This window comes from Euphorbia lathyris, chromosome 7 (assembly GCF_963576675.1).
Source record: "Euphorbia lathyris chromosome 7, ddEupLath1.1, whole genome shotgun sequence".
Classification (NCBI taxonomy): Eukaryota; Viridiplantae; Streptophyta; class Magnoliopsida; order Malpighiales; family Euphorbiaceae; genus Euphorbia; species Euphorbia lathyris.
The window spans coordinates 85,637,854-85,656,504 of NC_088916.1; the positions used below are offsets into that span (position 1 = coordinate 85,637,854).

Sequence of the window (18,651 nt, forward strand, 5' to 3'; positions counted from 1 at the left end):
AAGGAAGCTATCACCAAGGTTCTCCATGAGTCAGAAGATGTCTTTTTATGGAAAGATGAGATTCTCCCCGGGATTAGTCCAGATGTGATCACTCACAAACTCAACATCGACAAAGACGCGGTACCGGTAGCCCAAAAACGAAGAAATCATGGCCCGGAGAGACAGAAAGTGATAGAAGAAGAGATCACCAAGCTCAAACAGGCGGATGCCATCGAAGAGGTACTTTATACACAATGGCTGGCAAATGTGGTTCTAGTCAAGAAGTCGGACGGATCATACTGCATGTGTATTGACTTCACAGACCTCAACAAAGCTTGTCCCAAAGACAACTATCCCCTGCCATGCATTGATATCCTAGTAGATGGAACCGCGGGACACGCCATGTACTCCTTCACCGACGTGAAGTCGAGTTACCATCAGATCCCAATGGAGCCTTCGGATAGGATCAAAACTTCGTTTGTAACTCACCAAGCCACCTATTGCTTTAAAGTCATGCCTTTTGGGCTTAAGAACGCGGGTGCGACTTATCAGCGGATGATGAACAAAATATTCGCAGAAAGCAAAGGTGAAAACTTTTCCATCTATGTGGACGATATGATCATCAAAAGTACCACTCTAGAGAAGCATACAGATGACATAAAGGAGGTACTGGGCGTACTCCGACATCACAACATTAAATTGAATCCGGAGAAGTGTACCTTTGGGGCGACATATGGAAAGTTCTTGGGATTCATGATTAGCCAGAAGGGAGTGAGCCCAAACCCTGATAAAATCAAAGCAGTTTTGGAGATGAAAGCGCCACAGAATATTAGGAAAGTGCAACGTCTTAATGGGCGTATCGTAGCCTTGGGCAGGTTCATCTCATGTTCAGCCCGATGATGCCAACCCTTTTATAAGGTGATCAATAAGCAAAAGGCGTTTGAGTGGAGCGAGGACTGCGAGAAAGCTTTCCAGGGGATCAAACGGTTTCTCACGGAACCACCCCTTATGAGTCGTCCCTTGAAAGGTGAGAATCTCTACATGTATGTTTCAGTTACAGATAAGGCTGTTTGCATGGTCATGATAAGGGAAGAAGAGGGCCAGCAATATCCTATCTATTACGTGAGCAAAGTATTAAAAGATGCTGAAACCCGATATTCCAAGTTGGACAAAATGGCACTGGCCGTCGTCACCACCTCCATTCGCCTCAGGCCTTAATTTCAAGCACATACTGTCATAGTTCATACAAGTATACCCATGAGGAAGGTATTGTAAAAACCAGAAACTTCAGGGAGACTGATGGAGTGGGCAATCCGCCTTGGAGAATTTGATGTACGATATGAGAGCAGATCAGCCTTGAAGAGTCAAGTCTTGGCAGACTTTGTGAATGAATTCACTGAAGAGGGAATGAATCTCCCCAAATCAAAAGTCGAGGAATGGACGATGTATACGGATGGAGCCTCCTCAGTGGAAGGTGCAGGTATAGGCATCGTGATCAAAGGTCCCCAATATATAAAGCTACGGTACGCAGCAAAATTGGATTTTCTTGCAACCAACAACGCGGCGGAATATGAGGCCCTAATATTGGGGCTGCGCCTGCTAAAAGAAATCACTCCCGAGCGGATTGTGATTTATAGTGATTCCAAGTTAATGGTCAACCAGGTGATCAAGAATTACGAAGTAAAAGATGATATTTTGGCCAAATACGTTGCTGAGGTCAAAAAATTGCTGGATCACATTGAAGCCAAAAAAACTAAGTGGGAACTGATCCATGTACCTTGAAGATCCAACACAGAAGCGGATCACCTAGCTAAAATGGCTTCCAGTAAGGAGAACTGGGCGGATCCAGAATGCCCATTCGAAGTCAAAGCAGCTCCCGCGTTCGTTTTGGAGGAAGTATCCATATTCACGATAGTAGAAAGTGATTGGAGATCTACAATCCGCCAGTATCTGATAGATGGAGCTCTACCTATGGATAAGGAAGAAGCTCGGTGGATAGTCAGGAAGGCGGCCTATTTCTCTGTGATAAATGATTGCATGTACAGGAAGTCTTTTAGCCACACCTGGCTGAAATGCATCGTGCCAGAAGAGGGACAACAAATCCTCAAAGAGTTGCATGAAGGTGTATGTGGAGCTCACGAGGCATCTACCTCCATTTTGAGGAAATCCAGGTTAGCAGGATTTTATTGGCCTACGACAGAACTTGATGCTCAAAAGTTTGTGGAGTCTTGCCATAATTGTCAGATTCATGCAAATGAATCACACACTGCTAAACACCTTCAAAGGCCCATCGTCGAAGGTCGACCCTTTGCGGTCTGGGGAATTGACATAGTTGGACCATTTCCTCCCACCAGAAGGCAAAGGAAGTATGTTGTAGTGGCTGTGGATCATTTCACCAAATGGGTAGAGGCTGAGGCTATCTCCTCTATCAATGCTGAACGAATGGTGGAGTTTGTCAAAATAACATCATTGGAAGGTATGGAGTTCCTCATACGATTATAAGTGACAATGGAACGCAATTCAACTGTGCAGAGTTTAAAACTTTCTGTGAGGAATTGGGCATTCTGAACAGGTTCGCCTCAGTTTATTATCCTCAGTCAAATGGTATGACCGAAGTTACAAACTAGGCAATCGTTAAAGGAATAAAGAAAAGATTGGGAGAGCATGACAAGAAATGGGTGGATCAGTTAACGAGCGTCCTATGGGCGTATCGCACTACTCCCAGAACAACTACGGGCGAGACGCCATTCGCCCTTTGTCACGGTGTCGAAGCTGTAATCCCAGTTGAAATACAGGTCCCAAGTGACAGAGTTGCATTCTATTGCGAGGATGAAAACAGCCAAAGGTTGAAATAAAGTCTTGATCAAGTGGAGGAAAGGCGAGAGAAGGCATACGTACGCATGGCGGCTTACAAGCAGTGAATCGCAGCTTATCATGACAAGAATGCCAAACTTGTAAACTTGAATGTGGGAGACCTCGTACTCCGTAAAACAGACAAAATCCAATCCAAGGAAGGAAAAGGAAAGTTGGGGCTCAACTGGATAGGTCCATACAGAATAGTTGACAAGATTGGGTTCGCCACATTTAAGATTCAAGACATGGAGGGAAACACGCTGCCGCGTACATGGAATCTCCAAAATCTCCGCAAATATTTTACCTGAAAATAGAATGTAAACAAGGTCTTGAGTACTCTTTTTCCTTTAGTAAGCTTTTTTCCCATGAGGTTTTTCTTATTAAAGGTTTTAATGAGGCTCACATATAAGACCCTCTTGCTGTAATAAAGCGTATCTCCAATCAATAAAAAGCAATTGTTCTATTGTCTTGCAGTAATATAAATATTCCAGTCTCAAAAAGAAAGGGAAGCACCTAACGCTTCCCACAAGATACTACTATCACATAGCTACTTTTTCTCCTCAAAGATAGGAGATCAATCTCATGGGCGAATCAATCCTTAATTGATCACCATTAGAGATAGAGTTAAAACATTTCTCGGAAGCGAGATCTTTACACTCTCTTACACCCTTCCCAAAGAAGGGTTCATAAGTCCTAAAGGCGGATCGATTCACCTCAAAGACAGGTAGCAAGACAATCCCTAAGACAACTTAACTTCCTCTAAAGGAATAGAACAGCTTCAAACCTTCACAAAGGTTCGCACTATGGAGTATGGCTAGCCACCTACTTCAAAACAAATCCTAAAAGCCTATAAATTTACTTACGCAAACGTCAAAGTAAAATAAATAATAGCAAGGATTAAACAACTATACTTAAAGTTTTACAAACAAAAATTAAATTAAACATTGACAGGAGCATCATCCTTAACATTCTTCTCGCCTGATGCGCCTTCTTGAGGGGCTTCCTTCTCAACGGCTCCGGATATGCCCAACAAAGAGATTTCCTTTTCCACAGAAGTAGTTCCCTCAAGAGGAAGAGTGCCATCAGTTATCAGCTCCTCACCCGCCTTTGGAGGTACTTCTTCAAGGTCCACCAGCTTCATACTGGCCATAGGTTTGCTTTCTTCGGCGGGTCCCTTCATCCATTTCCGAACTTGATCACGGATGTAATCCTTGACGTTCGGGATTTTGCGATATTTAAGGACAACATCCGGGTTAGGAACGGCGAACTCCGGATCAGTAAAATCAATCTCAGGATTCGCCAGTTGGACGTACGCCATGATCCATTCACCGTAAAAGAAAGCTTGCTCCCCCGCCATGAATTCAGCATCTGCTAAGGCATCCTCATGCTCCTTAGCATCCGCTTTGATCTTTTCCTTCAGCTTTTGGTTTTTAGCATCCTTGAGGGCAATGGCGGACGCGGCATTCGCGTTAGCATCAACGACTTCTTTCTCCAACTTTTCTATAGTGGCCTTATCCGCCACACCTTGAAGGAGCTCAGCTTCCATAGCACGCAAGCGAGTATACATCTATCAAGACAAACAGTTCATTCAAACGAAAGAACAATGGCAAAACTCTCCCCATATGAGATCATTTATTCAAATCAAACAAAAGGACAGAAGGAACTTACCGTTAGCAGCTCTGTCTTTCCCATTCGGACATGGGTTGATCCTGGGATCTGGTTTTGGTTCTTCTGCACCTCGCCCAACTGACCAAGAGCCTCGTCCAGGTCATTAATGACAGACTCATTCTCCAAAGATCCCTGGATACCATGTTTGGCGGACCAGTAACCGCCCAAGTCAGGCTTCGCCATCTACACAAACATGGGAAAGTCAGAACTTAAATTCAAAATATGGCAAGAGGAAAAGGTGAAACAGCTTACTTGTTCCTTCTCCGCCAAGGGCCTTGCGGATTTCATGGCATCCGCCATGAACTTTTGTCCGCCAGAAGCTGCAGGCTTCCTTTTCTTCAGAGGCGGATCGGCCATTATATCCGCAGGACGTTTCCCTGCACCATTCTGAGGATCCGTTGCCTGCCCTCTCTTTCGAGCTTCCTCCTCCTTCATTTTCTTACGCATCTCTATAAGAGCGTGATTGGCCTTAGATAAACCCCTGACAAAGAGAACAATAAAGTAATCAAGGTTCAAAGAAAAGAACAAGGTTACCTTCATCAAATTGTGCAAACTTTGAGTAAATGAACTGGCCCCCTTCTCGGCGAATTAAGGGAATGTCATTCATCATGAAGTCCAAAGCGTCAGCATATGTCCAGGCATCCGCCCTGACACTCTTCATGAGATCCGCTACTACCTCATCACTATTTGTCAATATACGCATGTCTCCCGCCATATGCAAAGGTTTAGCATTCCAATACGATGGAAAGCCTAGGGACTCGCCCTCTTGTATCTTGACATAGAAGAATTTTTCGTCCCAAAGATGGACGTTGGACATCTTGCCGCTAAACGATGAATATACTCCAAACTTTGCAAATGTGAGGAAAGACTCAGACTTTCGCTGTGACGGTTTATGAAATGATCGAAAGACACGAGGGGTGCACACTACCCCTAAGTTTGAAGCTAGGTAACAATCTAAAGCTAGATCTAACCAGCCATTTGGATGTAATTGGCTGGCAGTGATGTCAAAGTAAGCGAGGATGTCCGCCATCATCTTTGGAAGAGGAAGTCGGAACCCTCTTTCTATATGACTACAATATACAGTCAGATATCCGTTTGGCGGACAGGCGGGTCGTTGATGAGGAGCCGCGAATTGAGTCTCATAGTCCTTTATCCACGGAAAACGATTCGCCAGATCCGCGGCGCTCATGCGAGATGGAGTAGACGCCGCACGGGGCACCTTTTTCCTAGCTGGGGTAGAAGAAGAGGTCGCCATCCCGGAAACTCGCCTAGAATCTATTGCCGGAGCAATACCGGTAATGGGGACGGAAAAATTTTGAATTCTACTTGAACGAGTTCGACCACTATTTTGCGCCGAGTTACGCAACTCAGCTAAATTAGAGATAACTGTATCCTCGGAAGAGTAAGAATTTTCCGATGAAGAAGTAGTCCAGCTAACGGCGATTTCAGAGGAAGAAGTCAAATTAAAAAGCTCAAAGGTCGATTCGGAGGATGAAGAAGAGCTCTTAAGCATTCAAAAAAAATAGAGTGAAAAAAATGAACTTACATGAAAGTAAAAGCTTCGAAGAACTCTGAAACTCCAAGAAAAGCTCTGAGCAAAGAAAGCGCAAAATAAAATGGAGAATAAGAGCAAATGAGGAAGAAAGAGAAAAAGAAGAAGGAAGAAGACGGTTTCTCTCTTCTCGAGCGGCGCGCCCACAACACGTGTCACCCATCGATTGGCATTGAACAGAGTGACCATTAATGCAGGTAATCATGACGGCGCGCGAAGAAGCTCAAAAGCCCTAAAGGACTTTAAAGGAATTTTAGGGGGGCTTCTGATAACATTGTGATATTATCCCAATGATCAAAAAGGATATTCGCCTCAAACAGCCACGTGTTGATCACTTGATACCGGCGTATCACGGCGTATTGAGCAAAGGGATCCGACAGGCGGATCACCAATATCTCACCACAAGAGATCCGTGGGCGAACCTAAGAGGCGAATCACCATAACCGCCCAATCTGCTATTGAAACAGCTGAGCCGATCCCGCACTAAGAGACCATTAATAAGCAATCAATTTCCTAAACGGATATGCTTAAAGGGAATCAGTAACCGCCATTAATGGAGCATTAATAGAGACTTTCTAGTTACTAAAGGTTACAACTTCATGACTATATATAGCTAGTATCTCGAGCCATCAAGGTACACATTCACTTACCCTTTGTCAATTCAGTTTGCTCTCTAATTCTTCTATACTGACTTTGGCATCGAAGCTTCCACTCGTCGAACCCAACGACGCCCCCACAGAGACGGAAACCTATCGGAAATTCTCCACTAGTCATCAATTTCATTATTATGGTTTTACTGTACAATCAATGTATCTAATCACAAATAGAAAAAAACCCCTAACTCATTTTGTTTTTGTTTTCTTTTTGAAATAGCTTCCTGCAGGCGGTACATGGAATTAAGGGCGACACAAACGAGAAAGGGGGTATTTGAAGGTTAAGAATGTAAGGGAACGTGGATGAAGATAGGATCTACAATCAAAATTCTGTTTACAAATACGAATCGCCTAGACCTAGGCTTACCTTCTTGCTCGATGCCATTATCGACATAGGTTCGATTCCCAAGGTATGATGACCACCATTTACAACATAGGTTTTAGAAGGTTTTGTATTTTATTGGATTCTCACTTATTTTCTTTCGTTTTTGGTTTGCCGGATGCAGAAATTTCTCATTTGCAGTGAGGGATTCCCTGATTAATATTGGTCCTTTGAAGGACATCTCATATGGTTTAAGAATTAATGCCCATGCGAATGCAACTGGAATTGCCAAACAGAGCAACTATGAACTGGTCAGTAGGTTGCTATTTTGTGGAGTTTTACAAGAATTGAAAATTGGGCAATAAATGGGCTTTAATTTGGATGTGCTGTGCTTGTATTTTTCTCTCTTTCTAACTGCAAGAGACAACACTTTTGCTTGGATCCCTCTGCTCTTTCCCCAATCTGATATTTTGGGGCCAGTGTTGCATTGCATTAGGAAGCCAAAGATCTGAAGCTCCTCTTGAAGGGAGAAACATGAGTCTCAGAATTACAGATTGATTTATATCCATAATCTTTGTAGTTTTCTGAACCTCAGTTCTTTTGCTGCTTGTTTACTGCATTCAGGTGTGCTCCTCTGGTCATGGAAAAAATGGCTCTCTCTTGGACAATCAATTCTCCCTGAAATAATCACAGAGGTCTGATTTCACTCTTTATTTTCCAAATTTGTTTCTATTCATGGTTTAACAATTCATTAATGGTATTTTGTTATAGCTGATAAATTGAGAAGACAAGTAATCTTGGTTTTTCTTTTTAGTTAATCGTTTTGGTTGAGGGAGGATAATTACTTTCTATTTTCATGAACTCTCTGATTGTTTGGTTCATTCTTAATATGCAAATGTGAATTTCTTTTTCCCATATGGTTTTATGCTTTGACTCAGTGGGTTTGTTGGTAATTTAGTCATTACAGGGGAAAATTATTTGCAGAATAAATGTGCTTTGGTGATAGAGTTGAAGAAACATGGTGAAACAGGGAGTTTATTATTACTATTCTCACATAGGAGATTCAATGATGCAAGCCTTGAACAAAATAGGGTAAGAGGAGCTATGATTTTCTCTCTTTTTTGACAGAGGAGTTATCTTTTCTCTGCAATCTGGATCCTTATTAATTTTTTTCCAACTGGTTGTAATTTGAGCTTTCTTCTCATTTCAGGATATTTGTGTTTTGGAATTTATTGGCTACAGGCATCAAGATGTAAGGGGGTATAGGTTCACACATAGAAAGCATATCAGAAGAGGTCAAGAAGTCTCAAATGCAACAATACACCTGAACTATGGACCTCGCTTTATTTTATTACAAGTTTTGTTCGTTGCTCTTGTTTTATTGTTTTGAAATGGTACAAGGATACATTTGTTGATATATTATGAAGTTATACATTTAAGCAATTATCTATGAAGATCAGATATATATTTTTTTTTGAAGCTTTCGACTCATAAGCAATGATCTCTGCAAATTCTTTATTTTACATGCATGGGTATTCGTATGAATATTTGCTTATTATTATTTTGCATAATAATTATAAAAGCATCCAACAAAACAAAATTGCAATCAAATAGTTAGAAAAACAAAATTGAAATAAAAGAGACAGCAATAAATTGTTATTTTGTTTGTGTAGCTATATATCAATAATTAGCTACAGATGAACTTAAATTCACAATTTATTAAATCATTTTTTTTACTACAAGTAATTTATATTTATATCAATAGATCAATTTTTTTTTTGGTACTAGTAATTTATATCTATATCAATAGATCATTTTTTTTTTGCTACATGTAACTTATATTTATATCAATAAAGAACATAATTATAGTAGCATTTTAATTATTTTGTAGCTATATATATTGGTTATTAGCTTTAAATGACTTAACTTACGTAGCTAAAGTATTAGCTACGCCACTTCTTGCTACGACAAGCTACGAAATATATTTTTGTGGCTAAATCATTTTGCCGCAAATGTTTACAGAATTAGTCACAATTTTACCCGTAGCAATAAAGGTGATTTGTTGTAGTGATTGCATTGCATCTATTGCAGCTAACAAGTGATTCTGTAAGTTATTTGCATATGGCTGCTAGTATGAAAAGGCTTTAGCTCTATTCAACTAAATATGAGTTGCACTGTGTCAAGAAAAAATGGGGTCTACATTGGACATGAGCCCTATTAATTTTGGATATGTAACTATTAGTTGGGTGTTTCTTGATATCTCTTCTCATGCAGGTTGCTTACTGGATCAATTCTGGCTCATGAGATGATGCATGCATGGATGCGACTTAGAGGTACTTATATTTTTATTTATGTTAGTTCATATTCTTTAGCATTCACATCAATGGTGGTAATATATGATAGCAATTTCTTCTGACAAAAGGATACCCCAATTGTTGACTGTATTTTGGTGATCAGCTTCATTTTGTTCTTTGAATTGTTTAAGGTTTCCAACATCTGAGTCAAGATGATGAAGAGGGTATCTGTCAGGTGCTTGCACACATGTGGTTAGAGACTCAGCTCAATCCCAATCTTGCATTTTTCTCTGCTTCCAGATCTTCAATCCCAATCTTGCATTTTCCTCTACTTCCAGATCTTCAAAAGGGGGGCACAAGATCTCCATTTGAGAGAAATCTTGGAGACATTTTCAAGCATCAAACTGAATCTTGACACTTGTCCAGTATATGGAGATGGATTCAGAATGGGCCAGCGAGTCGTGCAAAAGTATGGCCTTGAAAAGGCACTTGAACATATTAGATTGACAGGGAGGTTTCCATGTTTTGAAGGCTAGGATCTAAAAACATTTTATTAGATTACTAGAATTATATATGCAACTAATTAGCATAGTTTTGTAATTATAATCTTATATTTTTGGATTTATATCAACATATTTTAGTTTATACTATATTCATATTTAGTGCGTGTATATATATATATATATATATATAATAAATATCCATTTAAATGCATTATTAATATTAAAAAAACATTATATTGACAGAATTTCGTCAGCAAATTGAATTTGTGACGATATTCATAGCTGGTGGAATTTGATATTTGTGACGTAAAATATCGTGATGGAATGATACTTTGTGACGGAATAAAGATTGAGACATTTTGTTCCGTCTTTGTAATGCGTCATAAAGCGTGACGTTTATTTTCGTCCCGAATTTCATCTCTCCTTGTGACGGAATTCCGTCACCTTTCCGTCCCAATATTCCGTCACAATAAACGTAAGCAGAATTTGCAACGATCGATATAACTACGGTTTCGATCCGTATAAATTCCGTCGCAAATGACATTTTGGGACGAAAATGAAGGATTTGTGACGGAAATTTTCATCACTGTTTGACTATTTTCTAGTAGTGAACGTTTATACACTGCTGGGCTCAGCCTTTGGTTCTGCCAAGTAATTTTTCTAACTTGTCCTAGTTCATCCGAAACAGCAATAGCAGTCTTGCTCTCCATATAGAACTAATTTTGTGACCCACGTTTTATGTGGATACCAGCTAGTAAAGTAGGCAGTGAGCACAATTTTACAAAAAAAAAAAATATTTGAAACTCGAATATCTGAGCGTTTTTTCACATTATTTAAGAAAACAAAGGAATAAAGAGAGGGGTGCCGACGTGAAGTGTGAATTAAATCATAACAAATGCAATATCAAACTAAAAAAGGTTATAGTATCACAGCATATTATGGTTATAAGTTACACAAACAAAGCACATTATTCAATATTAAAATCTTATCCATTGGTTATCTATTGAAATACAATCAATCAACATACTAGAAGTAATAATAATCAGAAATTTTTGGATGCTTTACAAAATCCTTCCATTCCTTTCTTTATTCATATTCTTATGAGAATCTACCCTTGTTTATGTTTATGCATTCACTTTTATGCAATTTGTAGGCGGAAATTTTTAGTATAATTAAAATATAGAGATCAAATCTATGAAGTACATAAATCAAAATAATAGGGCCAACAACATTCCCACTGTTTATAATGTGATATTTTGCTTTATGAACATACAATTAGTCCATTGACGTGAAAAGTTCAATTTTAACATTATTTTCTCTAAGAAAAAAAAAACTCATTCCACTCTGCTTTTGACATGTCCATTTTCAAAGAAGCAATACCAATTTTTCCTTTAGTTTTTGGCTGCATGTCCATCTTTAAAGAAGCAATGGATAATAAAATCACCTTAATATTATCAAATATTTAAAAAATAAATGGTAGAACCACTTTTAACATGCATTCTCAATCGGTTTAGTAAAATACAAAAAAAATAAAATAAAATAAAACAGTTTTGCAATTTGTTTGATTCTGTGTTCACAAGAGCATTTCTACCCCACAACTTGTAACTCCTAAGAGTAATCAGAATATTTAGTAGTAATTTTGAAAGTTTAAGTTTAATTTCTGAGGATGACAGTTTAAAAAAGAAACAGATTATATGATACAATAAAAACAACAAAGATGATATTGGTTCTAAGTAGAATTAAAATGAGGAAATAAACTTCGCCAAATCATTCAAGGCATTATAAGAAGAACCACCTTCTTTTATCTCCAATTCTGCTTTGAGTTTGAACTCCATCAACCTCTTCACAGCTTTATCTATCTCTCCTCTCTCCATTTTAGTATCTAATTGCAAACCAACTCTCCAAACTTCACTTACAAATCTTGCAGTCACCTTCTGATCACCAAACCCAGGTCTGCACAACAATGGAACGCCTTCACATATACTCTCCAATATTGAATTCCATCCACAATGGCTCCAAAACCCTCCTACTGCTTCATGTCCCAAAACTTCCCTTTGAGGCGCCCATTTCACAATACAACCTCTCTCTCCAACACTTTCAACAAACCCTTCAGGCAATGCTTCTATCGAACCCGGCCGAATCACCCACAAGAATGGTTGCCTGCTGTTCGCTAAACCCCAAGCCATTTCAGCTATATCCTTCTCTGAATTTGTTACAATGCTTCCTGTGCTTATATAGATTACAGAATTGATGGTTTGCTTGTCCAACCATGTTATGCAGCTTTTATCTTCTTCTAGAAAGCAACATGGTGTTGATAGAAAGAGAGGGACACGTCTGTGGAGAGGGCCTATTGCAAAGATTGGAACTTGGCTTTGTTTTTGGAATTGTGTCAATGATGAGTCTTCAAGGCATGTCATTGTGTTGCAGATTATAGCCTTGGAACTTCCTATATTCATTGCATTAGATAATAGCTTGAAGAAACTTTGTATGGGCCCAAAATTTGAAATAGGAAGTTCCTTTACTCTGAGTATAGGATGCTCTGGTGCTGGTTCATGTGACATTGGATCTGTGTTATGTAAGTAAATATTAATTCTCTAGTTTCTAGCTTCATTAATCTGTAGACACTTAGTAAGGCAGCATGCTGGAAAAACTGTAAGAAACAATGAACAACCATTCTGGGAAAGCTTACCTATATTGATTGGATCTATAATTGTCTAGTATAGGGTTGACACTTCAACTTAAACTTTTGGATATGTACAAAGATTGTTTATCACAACAAACATAGTATCTAATTTCATTTAACAAGCCAAGTATTCCTATAGGGATTTTATCAAACTTCTAGATTATGGTTAACTTTTGTCCAACAGTTAGTTTGACATGATACCCAAATTTAGATGCCATTTATAGAGGGGGCCGGGTCATCTAAGGATGGAGATTCTTAGTTGGCAAACTTATGGTATTAGGGGACCTATATTGTATATTCTCATTCAACTAAAATGTTAATTGAAACTCTAGTTCATAACTTATATATTATAATTTCTTGGTTGGATCACCTGACCTAATCTCCATTAGAAAATCCCCTTAGTAGAAGGTTGATGTTTCCCATCACTCAGAATTAAACTCTATTAAACTCTATCAGGTCTATTAAATTAAACTCTATCAAACTATAGATCTTTTATTCTTCAAATTAACATCTTCTATTAAGCGATAAATCTTCCTATTTCAGTGTGTTTTCTATCTGAAATACTAATAGTCTATCTACCCATCCACATCTAAACTCCATGTGTATATGCATTTGATCAAAGAAGTTAATTTCACTAGCTTATAATTATCAAATTATTAAAAAGTGTATGTTATTTCATCTAGATTCTTCCTTTAGAGATTATATGACCAACCTGGTAAGGGGAGATGACCTTCAGCCCTGAGTCGAAAAGCATTAGTAGTGCAGAATAAGATGCTTGGAATTTTTAGATTATAAGCAGCAGCTTCAGCAAAGTATGAGATTTCATCGTAAATTATACAAACAATTTCATCCTGTTGAATTAGCTTGCTTAAGCAATCTTGGAAAGGAGCTTTGCAATTTTCATTGAGAAGCAAAACAATTCCAGTTTTGTGTGAAGAAGACATATCTTCATCTGACAACTTATCTTCTATTGGTAGAAAATCAAATTGAAGATGGTCTGAAGAATTTGGGGAGTTTAATTTGGTACTTTGAGCAATGGTGATTAAAAAGTCTTTTGATTTAAGGGTTTCAGCAAGCTGAATCATTGGGTTTAAATGCCCCTCGAATGGACTGGAAACTAGAACAAGGCGAACATGTTTCTGTTTTTCTTTTTCATCTTTCATTTCTCTTTGTTTAGGATGTCAAAGGGTGGAAATTGTGACCTAATGGCATCTTTTTGTGCTAGGCTACATATGTATAAATTGATAAATTCTACTCAAGTGCCACTTGTAAATATTACCATGACACATAAAGGAATACGTTATTATTTAGGTTTATTTTTAAAAAAAAAGTTAATTAGATATAGATGCCATTTGATTTCACTTTTTCAGAATTTGCAAAGTAAATGACAATTTCCAAGAGTTAAATTATATTTTAATTCTTCAACTTTTTAGATTTGAGATCATTTACCTGTTTTCAAACTTCCGATAATGTATAGCTAAAATTGGTCTTGTTTGGAAACATTATGGTTAAGTTTGGACAATTGTATAAGTTAAGGCGGAATCCACACTTCACCGAAAATATTTGGGTTACATTTGGCCTTTATCCTTATAAAAAATTTGTTTCCAATTGGTACCAAGTTTTATATTTAAAAGCGATTTTTCTAGTCATCAAGGATTTAGTGAGACCATAAATAAAAAAATATGAATAACAATCCATCATAATCATAATTATTAAGGATTTCAAGCTGATGTTTATCTATTTGAAATAAACATTTTTAATACATTATGCATCAAATTTGGCCTTTTCCAATTGGTACCAAGTTTTATATTTGAAAGCGATCTTTCTAGTCATCAAGGATTTAGTGAGACCATAAATAAAAAAATATGAATGACAACCCATCATAATCATAATTATTAAGGATTTCAAGCTAATGTTTACCTATTTGAAATAAACATTTTTAATACATTATGCATCAAATTTGGCCTTTTCTAAATTTTAGTTCGAATAATAACAATAATAATACATCATTCCTTGCTTGCACTTCCCTGAATAAAGTAAAATTTTCCTTTTCCATCTCTTTTTTCTTATTGATTGATTATACCATGAAATTTAGAAGGAAAGTAATATGATAGTGGAGTCAAATATAGTCATGGCCCTCAACCATTAAGATTTTTTTAATAATGTGGTCTAAACTTCAAGTTTAGAGAGTTAAATGTGAAAACTTGAAATCTATTGACTATATTGTTAAAATTGCAAAAGGTTAGAAGTCATCTATGTATTTGATGACCCAAGCCAAATAATGATTAATGTAATTTATTTTTGTATTTTGTTAAATGAATTTAATATTTTATTATTTTTTAAATTCAATCCTAACTTTGAATCCACAACCTCCAACTCGGAAAATCCGATGAAAGAACCCAATTTGATAACGATCCTCAATTTTCCATTTAGTTTATTGGATTAAACTTGCTTCATCTATACAATATTGGATTTGAAAGTCAGGTCTTAATTTTCTATTCAGCAAGGAAGGATGCCATTCCAAGAAATGTTTTTGTCCTCCTCATTGGTGTGTTTTTAAGGGTTCTTCTTAAAAAAAACATTTTAGTAATCTACTATCTTATTTGTAGTTTCATCTCTTGATGTAAATAAAGCCACCAACTAAGCAAGTGTATAAAAGCCAATTGCAATAACAACATCTGCATATGTCTATTTTTCTATACATATTGATTAATGATCTTTGTGGACTTCATGAATATACGATTCTTCAAACAAAAGACATCAAATTATGGTGAATACATAATTTTCTATTCCATATTTTAATTATTCCATCATTTCTTTAGATATTAAAATATATAAAATTTACATCTAAACAACTTATTGGACGAGAAATAAAAGGTTCATTTCATTATTTGGAGATTTTTGGTTCCCAATCAAGAAGAATCTAGTTATGGTTGTCATAATCTTTACTTCCTAATTCATATATTTATTTTTTGTTGCACTTTATTGGGTTTTGTAACTTTTTTCTAATTTTTTTGGCATATGAACTTTGTACCTTTTCTACTTTTTATCATATTGAGTTATTATTATTATTATCATCCTCCATGTACCCAAAACATCTCTTTAAATACCTTTAACTGTATTTAATATGTTTGTGTATGTACAATTAGTTATTCAGCTCATAAATGTACAATTAGTTATTCACCTCATAGATTTCCGAAGCATTTTGTATGATACACTTATTATCTTTGATGAAGACTTAGAATGGAATGAATAAAAAAAAAATTGTATAAAACAATTAACAAAGATCCAGAAGATAAAATGAATGGAAAGTCAATTTTGTTGTTTAGATCAGAGCAGAACAGAGCTAAAGATGTTTCTTTATTTCTTTATTTCTTGTCCAATGTTTGGGTTTTGAGTTTTCTTTCTTATAGAGTGAGTTATGGCCAAATCAATTCAAATAAATGTTGAAGAAAAAGTTGCTTGTAGCTGTCAATAGGTAGAGCAGATAGCTTCTTTGACAAAGTTGGTATTTACTCTCTATTTGGCTGGAGTTCCACATAAATATGATATCCATCAAACAGATTGCTTCCATGGAAAGAATCCTTCTTATCTCTAACTTCATCATCGAGCTTCCAGCAGCTGTGTTCGGAACCATCGAGCTTGCAGCAGCCTTTCCGAACATTTACTGATACAGTTGGATTAGTTTGTGGCATATCTTAATGTTGAAATTTTTTGAGAAAAATATAGAAGAAATTAATAAGAAAATTGTGTTAGAAATAATAAATTTATAATTAATAGTCTTTATGTTGATTGTTATTAAGTTACTTTAGAATAACTTATTAAAAGTTATGTGATGTTAAGTTACACTCTTAACTAGTTATTAAGAGTTATTTATTAGGTTTGTAATAGTTACATTTTCATGTACTATAAATAGTTATCTTGTATAGGCTAAAAGTGAAGAAGCACAAGTTAAAGAGAAATAAAAATAAAGAAAAACTTCCTCCTATATTTCTTTCACTTCTTATATTCTTCTTTTCTCTCCAACAAAGTGGTATCAGAGCCAGATTAAAATTCTCCTAAAAATTGAGAATAATGGTGAAAAGAGAAATCGCCATTGATTCGTGGGAGAGCAAGTCCCAGATTTGGAAAGCTATGCTCTTATGCATAGATGACATCAAAGAACAAGTTGGTTCTTTGACCTTCGAGGAGATCAGGAGGGTGTTGGAAAATTTTGGGATTGGAGAAATATGCTTTGGATGGACAAAAGAAATTTGTCATGCAATGTCTAGTGGAATCCATAGAAAATGATGATGATGAGAATTCTGAGGATTTAGGAGAAATTAAGGTACAAGGACATGTATCTGATGATAAGGAGAAAATTCAGGGTTCTCCTGTGATGGGTCTTTTGCCAGAAACTGATCCAATCAGTAAGAAGAAAGAACTTCCAAGTAAGAGCAGCATTACCACAGCCATATTGAAGAAAGATTCTTATATTAAAGCCAATTGTGAGGAAGTTACAACTAACAGTTTTTGTCGAATTTTAGAGGAAGATTTTGGACTTGATAAATTTGCACTTGATCCATATAAGAAATATATAGGCAATCTATTACATGAGGTATTTCTAGGGGTTGTTGAGAATTAAGAGTCTTTGGACAGAGACGGTGATAAGGATGATGAAGATGAAGTAAAACCAGAGAATAAAGTTAGTGCAAAGCAAATGGTGCAAACTTGTGAAGTATCTAAAAAGAGGAAGAGGCTTGAAAAAGAAGTCAAAGCATCAGGCAAGAAGCACATGAAGCCTATAGAAAAAGAAGCAAAGGACAACAGAAGTGCAGAAGGTATTGAGAAAGCCTCTGCTAAAATCAAGCATGTGCCTGAGAACAAATGTGAGGTCGAACTAATGAAGGAACCAAGTGAGATGTTTCCCAAAGACATCATGGAAGTTAAAAAGATAAAGGAAAGAGTGAAAAAAGTCGAGAGCATTGACATGAGTAATATTGTGTCAAGTTCACATAGAAGGTGCACTACAAGTTATGTGCCTCATTCAAAACCTAAAATACAAGTACACATTGATAACAGTGATGATGATGGTAGTGACGATGATGATAATGAGGAAGACGATGATGGTAATGATAAGGAAAACGACTCTGATGGCAAGGAAGAAGAAAACAATAGAAATAATAACGGAGATGATTGAACGATTCGCCAAGCACTCTGAGTGCCGCCCGCACCCTGGAACCTCGAGTGAGACTCCGAGGATGTGGACGAGGCGAGGAGCGCCTCCGAGTCATGTCGACCTCGAGGGGGTGTCGGAAGTGGGTGTTTCTCCAGACAGTGCAAGACATGAGCAGGCAGGGAATCTGCACACTGATCCGGGCACGCGAGAAGTTCGTGCACGAGGGCGTTGCACGAGTTGAGTAGGGGAGTATGTCACGACCGAAGTTCGTGACGCGCAGACAGAGCGGATGCTTACTGGTTGAACGTGAAACGTGAGACGCGGGGTTAGCGATAAGGTTGAGTACGTGCTATATAGATTGCATCCTATCTTTGGAAGGGTGTACATCTAGGCACTAAACTGGTTCAGGAGCTGATCCCGCTCCTCTGATGAGCCCATGAGAGGGCGAAAACCAGCGAGCACGGAGATGGCAAAGCTGACCTCAAGGAGTTGTGTCGCAACTTGAGGTGCCGCACGGGAGTTGCCTCTGCGTGAGAACTCTGATCCCGTGACAATTGGTATCAGAGCCGATAGTGTGCTAGCTGCGCAGTTTTCCGAGCGCTCCGTTGGCCGCGGTGGCGGGTCTAAAAGTGGACCGCAAGTGGTGTGCTCAAACGCGAGCACGAGTAGGCAGGAAACCGCAGCGAACGATTCGCCAAGCACTTCGAGTGTCGCCCGCACCCTGAAACCTCGAGTGAGACTCCGAGGACGTGGACGAGGTGAGGAGCGCCTCCGAGTCATGTCGACCTCGAGGGGGTGTCGAAAGTGGGTGTTTCACCAGACAGCGCGAGACACGAGCAGGCAGGGAATCTGCACACTGATCCGGGCACGCGAGAAGTTCGTGCACGAGGGCGTTGCACGAGTTGAGCGAGGGAGTATGTCACGACCGAAGTTCGTGACGCGCAGACAGAGCGGATGCTTGCTGGTTGAACGTGAAACGTGAGACG

At 38.0% G+C, this 18,651-nt stretch overlaps 1 protein-coding gene and 1 long non-coding RNA gene across 2 annotated transcripts; one reads left to right on the forward strand and one right to left on the reverse strand.

The window, feature by feature from the left end:
• Positions 1–6,976: 6,976 nt before the first annotated feature.
• LOC136235107 (uncharacterized) lies at positions 6,977–8,392 on the forward strand. Its single transcript, XR_010691653.1, has 5 exons — positions 6,977–7,115; positions 7,212–7,338; positions 7,652–7,722; positions 7,986–8,119; positions 8,238–8,392. It is a non-coding gene; the product is annotated as an uncharacterized lncRNA (long non-coding RNA).
• A 3,063-nt stretch (positions 8,393–11,455) lies between these two features.
• Positions 11,456–13,670, reverse strand: LOC136200514 (UDP-glucose iridoid glucosyltransferase-like). Its single transcript, XM_065990887.1, has 2 exons — positions 13,220–13,670; positions 11,456–12,390 (listed from the first exon to the last, which is right to left on the reverse strand). Exons 1-2 carry the CDS (start codon positions 13,668–13,670, stop codon positions 11,564–11,566), a joined length of 1,278 nt encoding a protein of 425 aa, XP_065846959.1. The 3' UTR covers positions 11,456–11,563.
• Between the last annotated feature and the right edge of the window lie 4,981 nt (positions 13,671–18,651).

Excerpts from the sequence above, each read along its gene's own strand:
- LOC136200514 (XM_065990887.1), bottom strand. The coding sequence starts at position 13,670 with ATGAAAGATGAAAAAGAAAAACAGAAACATGTTCGCCTTGTTCTAGTT. Across the intron at positions 12,391-13,219 it reads AGGTCATCTCCCCTTACCAG|ATCCAATGTCACATGAACCA; the intron begins GTTGGTCATATA and ends TACATAACACAG.